General features: G+C 62.6%; 1 protein-coding gene across 2 annotated transcripts; it reads left to right on the top strand.

Moving 5' to 3' along the window:
* The first annotated feature begins 12576 nt into the window (after positions 1 to 12576).
* MAD2L2 (mitotic arrest deficient 2 like 2) lies at positions 12577 to 17286 on the top strand. 2 transcript variants are annotated; one of them, XM_055331196.1, is made up of 9 exons: positions 12577 to 12660; positions 12920 to 12971; positions 13187 to 13305; positions 14289 to 14360; positions 14866 to 14966; positions 15706 to 15800; positions 16109 to 16182; positions 16669 to 16761; positions 16942 to 17286. In XM_055331196.1, exons 2-9 carry the CDS (start codon positions 12932 to 12934, stop codon positions 16981 to 16983), a joined length of 636 nt encoding a protein of 211 aa, XP_055187171.1. In that variant the 5' UTR covers positions 12577 to 12660; positions 12920 to 12931; the 3' UTR covers positions 16984 to 17286. The 2 variants fall into 2 exon arrangements, with proteins under 2 accessions (XP_055187171.1, XP_055187170.1); XM_055331195.1 differs by lacking the exon at positions 12577 to 12660 and having other exon boundaries at positions 12716 to 12971.
* The last annotated feature ends 95 nt before the right edge of the window (positions 17287 to 17381 follow it).

The following is a 17381-nucleotide window of genomic DNA, read 5'->3' as shown; positions in this document are numbered from 1 at the left end:
GGGAGCAGGAGCGCTTGGGATGGACTCTGCTGCAGGGATCGTATGGGTTTTACGCTCCCACACGTCCATGAAGACTAGGAACGTCCCAGCTTGGACGGACCATCTGCCGGACCCCTCCCTCGGGCGCCCCCTTCTCAGCAGGTCGGCCGCCTCCTAGAAGGGCTAGTGGAGAATGGGGGTGGCCATCCCAGGCCCTCCTGCTCTGAGAACAGTGGGGCTGCCCCGGCCGCAGCTCAGGTTGGGGCGCGTGGGTGCCACAGAGCCGGGGCTCCTGGGAGCAGATCCCGGATTCCTTTAGAGGGAGGGAAAATGGGTCATTTTGCTTGTTCAATCAAAACTGTTATATCCGAGGAGCCCCTGGGTGGTTCAGGCGTTGAGCATCCGCCTTCGGCCCAGGATGTGACCCCGGGGTCCTGGGATCAAGTCCCGCATCGAGCTCCCTGCAGGGAGCCTGCTTCTCCCTCTGCCCGTGTCTCCGTCTCTTTCTCTGTGTCTCTCGTGAATAAAGAAAAAGAAAACTAAGCCTCCCCCCTACTGCAAAAAACCATGTTATATCCTAGATGAGGGTGGAGGAGGGGCAGGTGGCTCCTAAATTCATGGGCTGGGCTCTTCCCAAGGCATTTTGGGACTAGACTTTGTCCCTCTAGCTCCTCCCACCGTGAGACCTCCTCATGAGTCATAGCATCCCTGTCTGTGAAATGGGATCAGCAGACTGCCAGGAGGTGGGATTATTTGGGAGATCAGTACTCCTGCCTGTGTGTATGGGGGCGGGGGGAGTGGGTATGCATGGGCCCAGGTAGTCTATGAGGTGCTCCAGCAAGGAGATGAGTGGCGGGGCGCTGCCCCGGGGGCTGGCAGTCCCGACTAGTCCCTACCGCTCTCCCTCCCTGGCCAGTAGGAAGGGGCCTCAGAGCAGCCGGAGCTCGGAGCTCGGCCTACCCTCCCCTAGGCCTTGAGCCAACCTGGCCTCGGGCAGAGGCCTGTGCATCTTGACCCCTGGAGAATGGGGGTGGCCATCCCAGGGGTCAAGGGGAGGGGAGAGTGACCGCAGGCTGCAGGGGAGAGTGACACCAGGCGGTCACCCCTTGTGAGCCCCTCCGGGGGCAGGACCTGGAGGTCATGTAAAGAGCCTGCTCCAGTCTGAGGCGGAGACCTGGTCTCTGCTCTGGAAATTGCCAGTCCCAGCGGGGACACTAGCCCTGGCCCGAGGGAGCCCCGAGGGCGGTAGGGGAGGTGCAGGTCTTGCCTTGGCCTGGGATCTGCGGAGGACTCCCCGAGGCCAAGAGAGACACGGCTCCTGCCCACAGAGCTCTCGGCCCGTCCCCCAAGGAGGCCTGCGGTCCACAGCCGCCCATCCAGTTGCTGCCCCCAGCCTGCTAGAACAGACGCAGGCCCGGCCTTGGAAGTTCCCAGAACATGGAGAAACACATCCTTTACTGGAGAGGTTCTAATCTGTGGGCAAAGACGCAGTCCCCTGCCCTCCAGATTCAAATGCAGATGTCGGGGGCACCTGCGGCTCAGGCTCCACGCATCCGTGTTATTGGGTCAAGACCTCAGGGTCCTGGGACCAAGCCCCGCATCCGGCTCCCTGCTTAGACGTGGCCCCAAATCCATTAAGCTGAGCCCCACGGAGTGGAGCGCGAAGGGCTGTGTGACCCGGGGCGAGTCATTGAACCTGTCTGAGCCTCAGTTTTTTCTCCTGTAAAATGCCAGGAGGAAAGGCAACGGCATAAGAAGTGAGCAGTCCCCAGAAGGGGCCAATAAGCAGTAGCCCCAGTTATGGGGAAGAGAGGGAGAGCGCGCGGGCTGCAAGTGGGGGGCCGGGGGGGGCCTGGAAGCGTGTGTGCCTCTGTGCCTGGGGGGGGCAAGCGCAGGTGGCCCTGTCCTCAGCCCTCATGGGGTGATGGATGGCTTCCGAGGGGGTGGGGCCCCACAGGCCCAGGCCTGCCTGGAGAGGACCATTGTCTCCGTAAATGAGGTTTGGCTTCCCCACCGGGGCGGCCCCATCTGCTTACATTGTTTCCAACCGTAGCTTTGGGAATTTGCAACCCCCCAAGGCCTCACACCTCAAAAAACCTACACAGCGCTGCGGAGTTGGGGGGCGGCCAGAGCCCTGCCGCCCACCCAGGGGTCCCACCAGGTCCCGCCAGAGTCCTGCCTCCTGCCACCCCTCTTCCCCGCCAACCAATCCTCCGGCTCCCTCTTCCCCAAACTTCATTATCTTGGTATCCAGACAATGAAACACCACTTGCTGTTTGGTGGGACCCGTCCCTTCATCATCAAGTGACAACATGCTTGCTGCTGGCTCGGGGCAGAGGCCAGCGTGGAGCGGAGACACCTGGTGCCGCGCAAGCCTGGGGAGGAATCCCGGCTCCAGCAGCTAACAGCCGCGCGACCCTGGGCAAGTCGATCAACCTCCCTGGGCTCCAGGCCCACGTCTGCAAGATGAATGTGGTGACAGTATCGCTTATCGGCCATTTCGCAAGCTGGGCCCAGAGCTCCACGTTGCATCCTCTGATCCAGCCCTTTGAAGTGGACAAAAGTGACTCAACCGTGGGACAAAGCTTTGAGGGACTTGCCCAGGGTTCCACGGTAGAGGATGTGGCGAGCTGGGACTTGAACTCACGGTTTTCTGACTCCAAAGGCAGCGTCTTGACCACGCTTCATGCTACACGTGGTGACCCACACCAGGGCGCGTGCTGTGACTCGAGGATGGCACACGCTGGGGGCTTTAACCGGGGCCCGGCGCAGAGAGTGTCAACTCGTAGTCTCGAGAGGTGAGACTTCATCTCACCCGCTCTGGATTCTAGCAGGGGCCTCAGGCCTTGCGCCCCCACGCCCAGCCACTGCCGGGTACCAGATGGCCAATGCCACTCCCTGGTGCTGTGCTACGGACAGCTGCCCACGCTGGGACCCGGTGGTGGCGAGGGGCGGGCCCTCTAGCCCCAAGGGTTCAGCCACCCTCCCACAGCCTTCCTGGGGGGGGGCTGTGCCCTTCTTGGGGGTCCTGTGTCCTTCCTGGGGGGGCCTGTGCCCTTCCTGGGGGCGGCTGTGTCCTTCCTGGGGGGGGCCTGTGTCCTTCCTGGGGGGCTGTGCTCTTCCTGGGGGGGAGCCTGTCCCTTCCTGGGGGGGCCTGAGCCCTTCCTGGGGGAGGGCCTGTGCTCTGTGGGCCAAACAGCTCCCCAAGAGGAGGGGCTGGTGGGAGACAGGTAGAGGGGCTGGGGCAGCAAGAGAGGCAGGTGTCACCTGAAAGGGCTAGAACAGGGCTGCTTGTATGACACCTCCCCTCGGGAACACCTCCCCGCAGGACCCTTCACTGGAGGGAGCACCTGCTCTCCCCAGGCTGCAGAATCAGGGAGGCCCGGGTGCAAGTCCCCACTCCACCACATTCCTGGCTGAGACCAGTGAGTCACAGAGCCAGTAAACCATCAGTGGGATTTGCTCAAGCCCACCCTGCAGGACTTGGGCAGCGGCTTCCCCGTCTCTAATCAGGCACAGAAATCATCCTCATCCTCCAGAAGGATGAAGAGCCCCGAGGACCTCAGCGACTTTCCAGGTGCCTTGCTCCTGCTTCAACCTTCCCAGCCACGGCCCTCTGCTCCAAGGCCACCCCTGCCCCTGTCTGGCCAGCAGGGCCCAGCGAGGATCCAGGGACAATCTGTGGCTTGCAATTTTCAGGTCACACCTAACCCTTGACCAAGGGTTCCGTTCCTTAGACCACGTGTGCACGGAGCACCCCCTGTGCGTACTGGGACCACAAGGGGAACGAGGCTCAGCCCCGCCCAGCGAAGCACAGACCACGGGGAGGAAGGGGGCTCCGGGGGCTCCCCGCAAGAGGGGACAGCTGGCCTTGGGCTGCCGGGGGCGGCTCTGCTGAGCGCGGGGCAAGGCAACGTGTGAGGTGGAGGGAAGAGCCCCAGCAAAAGCTCAGAGCCCGCCGCGGAGGCGCTCAGCCCCCCTCCCGCTGACAGCGGAGATGCAGAGCAGAGTATTGTGGGAGGCAAGTAGAGTTGTTGACTGAGTGGCAACAGGGAGCGTTTGAAGGCTTTAGGGCTGGGGGAGGGGGTGGACTGAATGGTGAGGAGGAAGGAGGCTCTGAGCACATTTGTGAGGGGCTGCAGGGCTGCAGGGCTGCTGGGCCCTGGGCGCTCCGGAGGAAGTTTGTGGCCGGAGGGGCAGAGACGGCAGGAGGGCCCTGGCTGCTGACGCTGGGCCTGTCTGCCAGGATGGCGAGCAGGAGGCTGGATGGGTGCGCCTGTGTCCCTAGTCCTGTTCTTGCCCCTCTAAGAGAAAGGCTCGGGTGGCCAGCCCTGGCTGGGGCTGAAAACAAGAACTTAGCCAGGGGAGCCTAGAACTCGCCGCTGGGAGAAGGCTTCCCTCTGGGGAAGTGGCCCTCATCGAGCCACTTGGCCCCTATCCCTGCTGGCTCCAGGGGTGGCGTGTCACCTGTTATGAGGACAGAGGCCACATGATGGTCGGCGGCCCTGGGCCATCGCACAGCGGGTCCGGGATCCAGCAAGATGAGGCCCCCCCCCCCCCCCCGAGGAAAGGGAACGGCTTGTGAGCCAGCGGCATTAAAAAAGGAATCAGGGCGCGACAGAGGCTCGGAATCGGGAATGAGCCACATGGATGCCTCATGACGAACAGCCAGCGGCTGGCAACGTTGACATAGTGACACTCATCCCATTTTGGGAGCGGAGACCCCTTTTCGCCCTGATTTTTAAGCTGCTCTTAGGACAGGGGGAGAGGAGAGGGAGAAGAGAGGACGGCTCCTGCCTGCGAGAGCCATCCCTGCTGTGGGCGGGGGCTGTGGGGGAGGGAGGGGGGCATGGCCTGTTTCTCTGTAGCGTCTCTAAGCCTTGGATTGGTGATGCGTCCCCCCAGGCTGGGGCGCCCCCATCCCACCGCAGCCGGGGCCTGGGGCCCCCATGGCCTGCAGGTGTGTACTGTGCTGGCATCCACGGCTCTTGGCACCGTCGGGACACACATCCCCGTAGGCAGGTGCTACCGTCCCCGCCTTATGAAGGGGACACTGAGGCTCAGAGAGATGCGTTCCTTTGTCCGAGACGGCTCCCGGGGCCCCTGTCCGCCTGAGCCCGGGGCAGGGTGCTGAACCCGCGGGGCCCCGGGAGCCCGGGCTGGGGGGGGGCAGCGGCGGGCGGGCCCGGAGGGAGGCGCAGGCCGGGCCGGGGCGCAGGGCGCAGGGCGCAGGGCGCAGGGCGCAGGGGGATTGGCGGGAAGCCCGCGGCCGCAGCCTCGGGGCCCGCAGCAGAGGCCCGGGCGCGGGTGGAGGGGAGCGGGCGGAGGGGCCTGCGCGGCCGTCGGGGCGCACCCGGCCTCCTCCCGCGACGCGCGGCAGCCGGAGCCGGAGCCGGAGCCGGGAGGGGCGGGGGCCCGGGGCTCCGGGGTCTCCCGAGCGACTCGGAGCGGCGCCCCCCCCACCGCGGCCGGGGCGGCAGAGACGCAGAGACAGAGAGACAAAGAGACACGCGGTCCGGGGGGCGCGCGGGGAGCGGCAGGTGCGCGGGCGGGGCCGGGAGCCCACGTCGGCCGGGGCCCGCGGCCAGGTGAGGCGGGGGGCGGGGCCGGGGGCGGGCCGAGGCCGAGGCTTACCTGTGGGCCGGGGGCCGAGCGCCTGCGGGGGCCGAGCGCCGCGGGACGGCGTGGAGAGGTGCGCGGGCGGCGGGAGGATGCGCCGGAGCCGAGCGGGGCTGGAGCGCGGGCGGGGAGGGGCGGGGCGGGCGGGGCGGGGAGGGGCGGGGCGGGCGGGGCGGGCGCGGCGGACCCCGCCGAGGGGCAGCCCCGGGCCAGGCGGGGCCCCGCGCGCTCCCGGCCGGCGCGTCCCCGCAGCTGCGCCCCGCGGTGGGGGCCGCTCCCCGGAGGCCCGGGCGCCGGCGCGGCGAGGGCGCGGGGCAGACAAAGGAGGCAGACAAAGGCGGGCGCAGCCGGGCGGCCCGCTCCTCCCGGTGCGTACGGGCCGGCCCGGCGCTGCCCCGAGCGCGGGGGCGGGCGGGCCGGGGGCGCCGGTGCAGCGGCCCCGCGGGGAGCGGGCGGCGAGGCGCGGCGGGGCCCGGGACCCCGACAACGGGCCGGAGCCGCGCGCTCGGCTGGGCGGGGGCGGCGGGTCCCCGGAAGGACCGCGCGGCCCCGCTGCCCACGGACGGAAGGAAGGCCCGGGGCGAGGGCGAGGGCGAGGGCGAGGGCGAGGGCGAGGGGCGCCCGGGCCCTTGTGGGCTCCAGCAGTGCGCGGTTGGGGCGGCTCCCGCCGAGGTCGCCCTGCGGGGGGGGGGGGCACGGGGCTTCAGACCGTTACCGGGTGTCCCGGCCCCGCCCCGCCCCGCCCCTCCCCTCCCCGCCACGGAGCGCCCGAGGCTCCCCAGCGCGGCCCCCCCGGGGCGGCTCATCCATCACCGCGCGGGGCGCGCGTCCCGACGACCCCGGGAGCCCGGGGATGCGCTGTGCTGAGCCCCCAGCACCTTCCGATTCTTCCTCCAGAGTGTGGCCCGGGTTTAGGAGCTTCCCCCAGCGCCCAGGACTCCCGACGCCGTCCTGGCCACCTTGGGCAGGGCGCCTGACCTGAGCCCCCGGCCCAGGGCTGAGCGCACCACCACCCCGAGCTGAGCTCGTTAGGGCTCAGCAGTAGTGCCCGGCCTTTGTGAGGAGATAATGTGCCCAAGATCCTGGCCTCATGGGGAATGCTCTAGAGAAATGAAGTGCTGTTGTTATCGTGCTGTTACCAGCCTGGTGGGCACCCGGCCGCCTGGGTTCCAAGCAGAGCAGAGGCACGACCGGACTTCGGCTCTGATTCACTCCAATTCCTACAGTTGGGAATAGGCTGTAGCAGGGCAAGGACAAAAGTGGGGAGACAGAAACTGGCTGGGAAGAGGTGACGGTCGCTTGGATGCCAGGGGGTGTGTGGGCACGATTCACTGCAGACTCAGGTTCAAAAGCTGCTGCTCTGGCCTCTCTGTGTCCTCTGGGTTGTCCCACAGTGAGGCAGCGGGGAAAGAACAGATGTTAGGAGAGGCCTGGACGCCTGTCCCGCCCTGGTTTTGGTGACTTTGGGCCTCAGTTTCTCCAGAGTTCTATGGCCAACGTGGAAACCACTGAAATATCCATCAACTGATGGGAGGATAAAGGAAAACATGGTGGATTCATAGCGTGGAATAGTGTTTGGCCATAAGGAGGATTGGAGTACCTATACGTGCTACAGTGTGGATGAATCCAGAAAACATTATACTGGGGGCACCTGGGGGTGTCAGTGGTTGAGCGTCTGCCTTTGGGGTCCCGGGATCGAGTCCCACATCAGGCTCCTCGCATGGAGCCTGCTTCTCCCTCTGCCTGTGTCTCTGCCTCTCTCTCTTTGTGTCTCTCATGAATTAATAATAATTAATAATAATAATAATAGAAAACATTATGCTGAGTGAAATAGGCCAGACATAAAAGGCCACATGTTGTATGATTTATATGAAGTGTTCAAGATAGACAAGCCCATAGAGACAGTAAGTAGCCCAGTGGTTGCCTGGGGCTGGGGGAAGGGGACATGGGGGAGTGACCACGACTGCATGTGGGGTTTTTCTTTTTGAACTGATGAAAATGTTCTGGAATTACTGCTGACTGCTGCACAGCTTACTAAAACCCACCAGATCGCATACTTTAAAGGGTGAACTTTATGCTTTGTGAAATATATCTCAATAAAGCAGTTATTTAAAAAAAAAAGTGGCAGTCGAGCTGGATCGAGGGTTCTTACCCTGTGGTCTGGCATGACTTCGGAGGATCCAGGAACCCCTGAAATTGTGGAAGACCTTTCATGTCTCTGGGTGGAGGCTTTGAGTTTAAGAAGAGAGGATTTATAGGGTCCTTCTGACCGACAAGGGGTCGATGATGCTGGGGAGTCAGCAAAGTACTGGGGAGGGAATGGCATGTGTGGGCTCTGCCTAAGGTCAGGGCCCTGGCTTGGGTCTGAGGTCAGCAGAGGATCTGGGGAGCTGTGTAGGTCAGGCCCCACCTCAGGAGCCCAGATGAGGGAGGGGAGGAGACGAGTGTGGCCCACAGTCCCTTGTTTTTAGGCAACTTGGGCCATGGGGATGCATGTTCTCCCTTAGGGCACCTCGGGCGGGGGCTGCCTTGGGAAATGGAAATGGGGAACGGGGTGCAGCCCAGGATGTCTTAGATGGGATTTTGAAAAGCATGATGGCTGGTTACAGTGTCTGCTCTAGGGGCTTAGAGAGCGCGTGTAGATCTCAATCTCATTAAGTGCTGTCATTGTCATAGCAGCACCAACAGAGGGCCAGGCATTGTGGATTTTATATATATATATATTTTAAAGATTTTATTTATTTATTCATGAGAGACACACACAGAGAGAGGCAGAGACATAGGCAGAGGGAGAAAAAAAAAAAAAGAAGCAGAGGGAGAAGCAGGCTCCATGCAGGGAGCCTGATGTGGGACTCGATCCCGGGTCTCCAGGATCACACCCCAAGCTGAAGGTGGTGCTAAACTGCTGAGCCACCGGGCTGCCCCGATTTTATATTTTTATGAGCATCTCACTTGTCCCCCCTCACCCCAGAGCCCTGTGGCATCATCAGTGCTACCATTACCCCTTTTCACGGCTGAGGACCCCGAGATTAGAGAGGGAAGGGCCTCACAGCTGGCCGAGGAGCAGTGGTGGGAGAGGAGCAGGGTGTTAGGCACAGGAGCAGCCCGGTGGGTGCAGAGCGGGGAGTGGGGGGCATGTAGTGAGCATTCCCCAGTTCCTGCTTCATTTTTTGAAAGCCCTTCTCTGCACATCGCCACCTGTAGCTCAGGCACTGGGATCCGAGGTCTTTGTTCTCATCCAGGATAAGTTAGGATTCGAACGGGGCGAGTGGCAGAGTGTCACTGCGCACCATTACTTCCTCTCTCTGTTCTTTCTTTAACTCATTCGCATGAATGAGAACCTGGGCCTGGCCAGGCACTGGGGGAGGGGCTGGACCAGAAGAATGAACAAGGCCCTGGGTCTCTGCTCAGGGGGTATTGTAACTGGCCGGGTCCCAATCAGCGGGGCACCAGTGGGATTGTCACCAGGCTATGTGGCTGGCTCTCTGTAGCTCTCCCACTCCAGCCCCCTCCTGCGTGTGGTGTCTTAGGAATTTTACACAGGGGTGGGACGAATGTTGTGTCTTGTGATCACCCTGGTGGGTATAGGAGGACTTTGGAAGTATCTTAGGACTCTGGATACTTCATTGCCTGTTTTTTTTTTTCTTTAAAAAAAATGTTTATTTATTTGACAGAGAGAGAAAGAGAGCGTGCAAGCAGGGGAAGCAGCAGAGGGAGAGGGAGAAGCAGGCTCCCGCCGAGCAGGGAGCCCAGTGTGGAGCTCGATACCAGGACCCCGGGTGTATGACCTGAGCTGAAGGCTTAACACGCAGGTGCCCCCATAGCGTGTGGTTTTCCCCAGCTCACTCACTGCATGTTTGTTCAGTGAACCCCAGGAATCCCCCTTGGTCCGTGCAGGCCTTGGTCTTTGCAAGACTTTCTTACATCTTGCCTTCTCTTAGTTTCAATTTAAATGTCTCTTGGGAGTGATTTTCTTTCTGTCCTCATTGCAGACCCTCGGGGACCTGCTTCAGTTGGCAAATAAACTCTCTCTCCTCCTAAACATCCATCCTTTCCTCCCAGATGCCCTCCTACATATTGTCATTATGGTGAAAAATATGCAAATAACTTTGAAAAACAGTCTCCCAGCAAATGGGTATTCAAAAATGTAATAAATTAACCCCATAATGTAATCTGGGTCCCAAGACTATCCATCATGCTGATGTGCTTAAGATCTAGAAACCCAGATGCCGCAGAGCCCGGTGGATAGAAATGACAGATGAGTGTTCACAGAGCTCCCTCACGGCCCCCCGCCCCCAGCTTCTTGGCCCCGTGGAACCCAAGGCCGTCAGAGGTTTAGGGAACATCTGTCCAGCCTGTTCATTCACAAACGAGGAGACAGAGGCCTTTCTGGGACTACGGGGGCAGACCGGTTTGAACCTGTCCTCCTGTGTCCCAGCCCGCCTTCCTCTGTTAATGGCTGGCTTTGGATCCAAAGCTGCAAACGTTGGCATTTCGTCCATGGGTTTCTAGTTGACAAGGCAGGTGCCCCAGTGTCAAACAAAGCCTGTTGGGACCTCACTTTCTGCATCTGAACAATGTTGAGCGTTGGGTTGTGTGTCCACCAAGGTTTCTTTGAGGTGCTTTAGCTCTGGGGTCAGGAAACCTACAGGTGGCTTGCGCTGTGTCTTCTTGGGGGAGCGGGCTAAGGCTGGGGGCCTGGCATGAGTCCCGATGTTGCTCACACTGTACCCTAGGGGCCACCAGCCGGACTCTGAGCTTCCCACCCCAGGATCCAATCCTAAGAAACCCTTTACAAGGAATTATTCCCCCCCCCGCCCCCATGACTGCCACTTCCTGTTGACAGTGAAAAAAGTTGCTTGAACAGCCTCCAGAGAGGGGCAGGGAGGACCCTTGCTTTCTCCAGTGCCCAAGTATCCACAGTGATTAAATCTCAGGGAGCCAGAGGACACTGTAGACAAGCCAGTGAGCTGCTCAACTGGCTCTGTGTGGAAATGGTCTTCTCCTACCAATGGCATGGCATGGGCAGGGTCCCCAAGTCCTGAGAAGGGTTGTTGTGTCCAAAATGTGTTGCCAGGTGCATCAGTTCTTGAAATAAATCATCTATCCCTCTGGGGTAAGCATGGAACGGCCCGAACTGCTGGGGCAGTCCCCATATGTTTTTGGGCATTGGGGCCCCTCAGGAACTTGTTAGAAGGCCAACACCCCACTTTGCACCCAGAGTGATCCAGTAGGTCAGAGAGGCCTGGGTTCCAGGTGTTTAATGAGTTCCCCGGGGATTCTCATGCAGATTTCTGAGGACTGCTCTTGAGAAGTGGTTTGCTGGTATTCCTGGCTTAACGGGCAGAGTCACTTACCCTCTCCCCTGCCTTTGCCCCATCAGAAGTTGGCAAATGCAAGTTTGAAGACGTCCCAGTGTAAAGGGGGTACAGTTCTCTAATCCTGAGCTATAACTAAGCAACATCCTGGCGAGATCTGTGTGCCCACAGGTGGATGTGACTCCTAACAAGTTCTTTCTTTTTTTTTTTTTTAGATTTATTTATTTATACATGAGAGAGAGAGAAAGAGAGAGAGAGGCAGAGACACAGGCAGAGGGAGAAGCAGGCCCCTTACCAGGAGCCCGATGCGGGACTCGACCGCGGATCCCAGGGTCACGACCTGAGCCGAAGGCAGGCGCTGAACCGCAGAGGTACCCCGGGTGCCCCTTAACAAGCTCTTATGTCCCTGGAGGTCAGGGTCAAGGTCCCCAGGCTTCTGGTCGTGATTTGCTGCCTGTAGCTCCGCGGCAACCTCTCTGACTTCAGTTTTCCCACCTGTAGTATAACGGCGGCTGAAAAGGAGTTGAAGCCCCGGCGTCAGATTAGAAGTCAGCACTGGGTTCATATTCCAACCGTGTGGTTTTGGCAAATGAGGGGGATGGCTCTGAGCCTGTTTGCCAACGGGTTAAGGAGGGAATCAAAGAAATCACTGCTGGGTAGTAAATGTCCGATCTATGCCAGTGATGATCTTTTTTTTTTTTTTTCAACTCTCTACTACGTCTCTTTATTCCAATTCCGAAACAGAGATAGATTTTGTTTTTATCTTGGATTTTGTTATCATCCCCAAGGATGTCTTACTATTTCTACTACACGTGCAGTATCATGAACTATATAACATTGTTTTACATGTCCTTAAACTTTCTGTAAGTGGATCATTCTGTTTGCATCATTTTACAACTTGACTTTTTTATATCCATTATCATGTTTTAGGGACTTATCTATGTTTATTTTTTGCCAGTGATGATCTTAATGCTATAGGGTTATTACGCCCCAGGGGCCCCCCAGCCCTTGCAGAGTCCGCGTCCCCCGGGGCTGCACTGGTCAGCGGTGGCCGAGGCCGACCCCGCGCACCGCCTCGGGCAGCCTACTTCCCCCTTCGGGACGTCGTTCGCTCGCCTGTAAAGCGGGGACAAGCCTAGTAGTCGCCCCGCGGGACTGTGCCGAGGCCGCACCCGGCCCGCGGCCTGGCACACGCCTGGCGCCCTCGGAAGGGCGGTAACCCCGGCGGCACCTAGTTCCCGGCGGGGGCGGGGCCGGCGGATGCGCTTTCGGTTGGGCAGCTGAGGCCGGGAGGGGGACCCCGGAGCCGGCAGTGGGGGTCGCTGTGCTCACCCGGGGGCGCCCGCACCTGGGCCCCGCCAGCAGCGCCCGCCCGCCCCTCGCAGCGCGGAGACCGCCCCGGGGCACATGCGCAGCGCGGCCCGCGCAGGTGTCCTGCCTCGCGCGCCCGGGGGGGGGGGGGGGCGCGGGCGGCGGGCGGCCGCGGCCTTCTCCCGCGCGGGGACCCTGCGCCCCGCCCCCCGCGCAGGCCCCGCCCCCGCCCCGGGCCCCGCCCCCGCCGCCCGGCCGCCCCCGCGGTTGGCTGGCGGCGGAGTGGGCGTGGCCGAGGCGGGCTCTAGGACCCGCCGGAGCCCCGCGGACGTCACCGAGCGGCGTCCGGGCCGCGGGTTGAGCGGGAGGCGCGAGTGTCCGGCCGGGGGCTCCCCGCGCGGGGCCGGGCCAGGCGTCCCCGGGGCCGCAGCCGGTACGCGGGCGGGGGAGCGGGCGGGCCGCCGTGCGGGGCCTTCCGGCCGGCGGGTCCGCCTCGCGCTCGCGGGCCTGCGCAGCCCGCCGGGCCCCCGGGGCCGAGCCCTCCCGCGAGCGCAGCTCCGGCCTTGCCCACCGGCGCGGGGGGCGCAGCCGCTGGCCTCGACCGGGGCGCCGAGCGCCCGAGCGCCCCGGCGGAGGCGGCGGCCCCGCGGCTGCCCGGACCGTGGCACTAGCCCCGCTCCCGCCCCCCCCAGGCGGCGGTCAGGATGACCACGCTCACGCGCCAGGACCTCAACTTCGGTCAAGGTAGGGAGGCGGGGCCTGCGGGGCGGGGGCGGGGCCTGAGGGCGGGGGCGGGGCCTGCGGCGATGGGGCGGGGCCTGAGGGCGGGGGCGGGGCCTGCGGCGATGGGGCGGGGCCTGCGGCGATGGGGCGGGGCCTGCGGCGATGGGGCGGGGCCTGCGGGAGGGCCCGGGCCGGGCCGGGGGCTCCCCGAGCTCTCCCGCTTCTGTGCCCCCCAGTGGTGGCCGACGTGCTCTGCGAGTTCCTGGAGGTGGCCGTGCACCTCATCCTCTACGTGCGCGAGGTCTACCCCGTGGGCATCTTCCAGAAGCGTAAGAAGTACAACGTGCCGGTGCAGGTGAGCCTCCACGCCGCGGCCTGGGCCACCGGGTCACCCCCGAACCCCAAAGTGGGTAGAGGGTGGATGGTGAACCCTCCTCCCACTCCCCAGCGGCCTGGCGTTGCCTTCCAGTTCCCAGCCCGACGGCCTCCTGCCCTCCTGCCTGGACTTTTCTTTCCATCCCTGGACCTGGGAGTTCCCCTTGCCCCAGTTAGGGACCAGGCCCTGGGGTCAGACTTGCCCCTGGGGCATGGTCGAAGTTTGAAAGGGCTCCTGAGGTTGGTGAATGGTTCCTCTATAAACCGCAGGGACCTTCTCTCTACCTTCGATGGTAGGGGTGGTTTTAGGTTAAAAGGCAGACAAAGCAGTAACATGTGCTCCCTCCCCCCGCACCCCCCCCCACTCTCTAGAAGTGCCGGCCCCTTAGGCTCTAAGTAAACATTAGAGTAATTCAGTGGCCCCGCTGCTGGGAGGTGGTGGGAGCTTGAAGGGTATTCAGGGAAAGGAAAAAGGAATAGCATTTACGAGCGCCTTGTGTCCTGGGACCTTATCTCACTCGCTTTGTCTCGACAAGATCTTCCACAGATGAAGTAAGTCAAGCTCAGAGAGGTTAAGAGATTTGCCTGAGAACACATAGCTCTTAGTTTCAGCACGCAACTTTTGAAAATTGATTTAACTTCTGGGTCCCTTCTCTGGGAGAAACGCCTGCATGCCCAAATACACACAACTCAGGGACTTCGGCCTCTGGAGGAGCCCACGGAGCCCACATTAGAAACGCCCACCGCTATATTAAGTGCTAATGTTGAACTAAATTCTTGTCTTCTAACTTCTCCCTCTCCCTGGATCATTCGCAGTTCTTTAGCTCCATGATGGGAAGTCAGGGTCTTGGGCGGGGAGCCCCAGGGAGCTGCTGGCCTCTCCCCCTGGGCTCCCGGAGGGGTGGCAGGGGGCTTCCCCGTTGGTGCCTCGGGCCTCACCAGCCGTCTTGGGGTTGTGTGCAGATGTCCTGCCACCCGGAGCTGAACCAGTATATCCAGGACACCCTGCACTGTGTCAAGCCCCTCCTGGAGAAGGTGAGGGCACCAAGTCCCCCAGCCTCCCTGCCCCCAGTCTGCTCCTCCTGCGCTGCAGGACGCGGTGATGCTGGGACCGTGCGGAGTCCCCATGCTCCGCACCCAAAAGCCTGTTTCCTGTACCCTGGAGACCAGCCTTGCCCAGGGACAGACCCCAGGGCAGGGGGGCCCTGGTTCCTGGAGTTGGCCAAGTGGCACTTGCCCCGGAGGGTTCTGGATTTTTCCCACATCTCTTTCTCTCCCTGCCCTCCAGTTCTGCTAGGCTTGTTCCCTCAGGGTTTCCTCCTTGTCTTGTCCTGCCCCTAAGAGGTACCCCCATGGGGCCCAGGCATCCCCTCCCCTCTTAGTCTGTACCCGGCAGGGGTGCCTACCTGAACTTCTCAGGGGCCCTCAGCCTAGAAGCCGAGCGGCGCTGTGAGTGTGCCCTCCCATCCTTCCTGGGCAGGGTGGTGGTGGCGGTGGGTGGGCTACCCCGTTCTGGAGTAGGGGGTTCCTGCCCTTGCAGAATGATGTGGAGAAAGTGGTGGTGGTAATTTTGGACAAAGAGCACCGCCCGGTGGAGAAATTCGTCTTTGAAATCACCCAGCCTCCACTGCTGTCCATCAGGTGAGCGGCCTCTCCCTGGGGTCCTGGCTGGCTGCTGGGAGGCCCTGACACAGCCCTGGCGCTCACCCCGTGAGGGTGGCGTCCTCAGGTTCCTACTGGGCTGCCCCACGCCTCTTTTCCTTCCTGCCTCTTAGGGCCCCTCTGAAAGCCCACCTCCTCCGGGAAGCCGGGTAAAGAGGAGAGTGACGAGGCAGGCCATCCTCACAGGGCCTGTTAGGGCCGAGCCACGGCCGGCCGCCCGGTGGTCTCCATGTAACCCGAGATGTCCACACTGGGAATTCATAGTATCGCTGACTGGCTGGTCCTGGCCAGGGTCCCCCAGCAGGTGGCACAGCCAGGACACAGACCCAGTTTCCTGACTTCCCAGTCACACGTCCAGCCCACAGTCAACCCGAAGCTGACCCTGGGCCCTGTGTCAGCGGGTCAGCGGCTGGCTTCCCGGGGTGAGGTCAGGGCACCGGAATCGCCCGCTTGCTGTGTGGCCTCAGGCAAGCCCCTCCTCTCCCTGGCCCTTTCCAGACTTCCTGGGGTGTGCGGAGCCTTGGGCTGCGGCCTGGTTGTCAGGCTGGGCTCCCTGTGGCCCGGTCTCCAGGTGATTTTACGTGTTGCAGACAAGGGAGGTAGCCGGGCCCCCAGGAGCGCACGCACTCAGACGCAGAGGGGGCTCTGCCCCCAGGGCCGATTGCCTGCTGGTGAGCAGGGTGCCGCTGTGATGGGAGACCCTCCTTTTTCCCTCCAGCTCAGATTCCCTGCTGTCTCACGTGGAGCAGCTGCTCCGAGCCTTCATCCTGAAGATCAGCGTCTGTGATGCGGTCCTGGACCACAACCCCCCAGGTGCGCTCCCCCCCTCCTCGTCCCAGGCGTTTCCGTGGCTCCTGTGGCTTGGTCTGCATTCAGGTCCCTGCTCGGCCGCAGCAAGCCGCCTCTCTTCCTTCCTGCCTTTTAGAACCTCTGGAAGCCCACCTCCTCCAGGAAGCTACCCTGACTCCTCCCTGGGTTCAGTCTCCCAGCTGACTGTGCTGCCTGGCCCTCGGCTCACAGTCTTCCCCTCTGGGCACTGCCAAGCCAGCTCGGGAGGGGGGAGCCCTGACCGGCGGCAGGCAGGAAGTGGCCCAGCCTTGACCAAACTCTTGCCTCTTCAGGCTGTACCTTCACAGTCTTAGTGCACACGAGAGAGGCTGCCACTCGCAACATGGAGAAGATTCAGGTCATCAAGGTGAGATGAGGGGTCTGGGAAGGCGGGCAGGAGACAGCTGGCGGGCTCTGGAATCCAGGGGCCCGAGCTCGGAGTGGGCGGGGATGTTGCCGCCGTTAGGGCAGCGCCTGGCATCCAGCGGGTTTAGCTGTGTTAACCGGGTGGCCACAGGCTCGCCGTGCCCCGCCTCGGCCCTCAGCAGAGGGGGTGGCGCCCTGCCTGCGGCAGCCAGCCCAGCGCAGCTCTCAAGAGGCGGGGGGCTCTGCCCACCAGTTTCGCAGCCGGTGCTGGGGGCTTGTTAAACCACTCGGGTTCCCAGCCCAGCTCGGACCCGAGACCCGGCCTCGCCAGTGGAGGACCCGGCAGTCCGCAGAGCTGGGACCTCCCCAGTGATTCTGCGGCTCCCTGCAGCCTGAGGACCCCAGCTCTGGGCGGGGGGCAGCAGCGTGAGCGCAGGCCGCTCCCGGCCTAGCCCCGTCCACCTCCCGACCTTGGTCCCCTCCCTAGGACTTTCCCTGGATCCTGGCAGATGAGCAGGACGTCCACATGCATGACCCCCGGCTGATACCACTGAAAACCATGACGTCCGACATTTTAAAGGTGAGCCGAACCGCAGGTGTGCCGAGGCCTTGCCGGAGGCCTGTGGCTCGAGGCTTGGAGATGACCAGGGAATGCCCGGGCTAAGGCTCCAAACCCCACAGCCGCGGGCGGAGCTGCGTGCCAGGGGCCAGGGGGTGCCGGCCGTCCGCCTGACCCCGGCTCTTTACTCCTGTCCCCTAGATGCAGCTCTACGTGGAAGAGCGAGCTCATAAAAGCAGCTGAGGGTGTGAGTGGCCCTGGCAGGGATGCTGCAACGGCTGGACGTCGGCCGGGGCCCCGGCCTAGGGCAGGGCTGCGGGGCCACCCTGGTTTCAAGTGCTCTTACTGCCTCGGGGTATGGACCGGCCCCCCTCCAGCGCGGCGGACTCAGGTCCGGCTGCCTTCGTGGACGAATTCGCCCCAGGAGGGCAGGGACGGTGCTCGGACCTGGATTCCTTATCTTAGCTCCTGCGGTCTGGCCGGTCAACACGGTCTGTCTCAAATACTGTGCTGTGAGCGGTTTCAATAAAGGGCGCCAAGGGCCGAGCTGGGCTGTCCCCAACCGGAGCGGGGAGCGCAGGAGCAGCCGCTGGCGGGGGGGAGGGGCTGCTTCGCCCCCGCAGTGCCAGGGCCTCCCCAGG

This window comes from Nyctereutes procyonoides, unplaced genomic scaffold (genome assembly GCF_905146905.1).
Source record: "Nyctereutes procyonoides isolate TBG_1078 unplaced genomic scaffold, NYPRO_anot_genome, whole genome shotgun sequence".
Taxonomy (NCBI): Eukaryota; Metazoa; Chordata; class Mammalia; order Carnivora; family Canidae; genus Nyctereutes; species Nyctereutes procyonoides.
The sequence above is the reverse complement of the archived record's forward strand: the minus strand, read 5'-3'. Positions and strand labels throughout refer to the sequence as shown.

Bases quoted from the DNA above. Each gene is read 5' to 3' on its own strand.
- MAD2L2 (XM_055331196.1), top strand. From the start codon at position 12,932: ATGACCACGCTCACGCGCCAGGACCTCAACTTCGGTCAAG. The intron at 14,361-14,865 runs GTGAGGGCACCA...CTGCCCTTGCAG, and splicing joins TCAAGCCCCTCCTGGAGAAG to AATGATGTGGAGAAAGTGGT. The intron at 16,762-16,941 runs GTGAGCCGAACC...CCTGTCCCCTAG, and splicing joins TGACGTCCGACATTTTAAAG to ATGCAGCTCTACGTGGAAGA.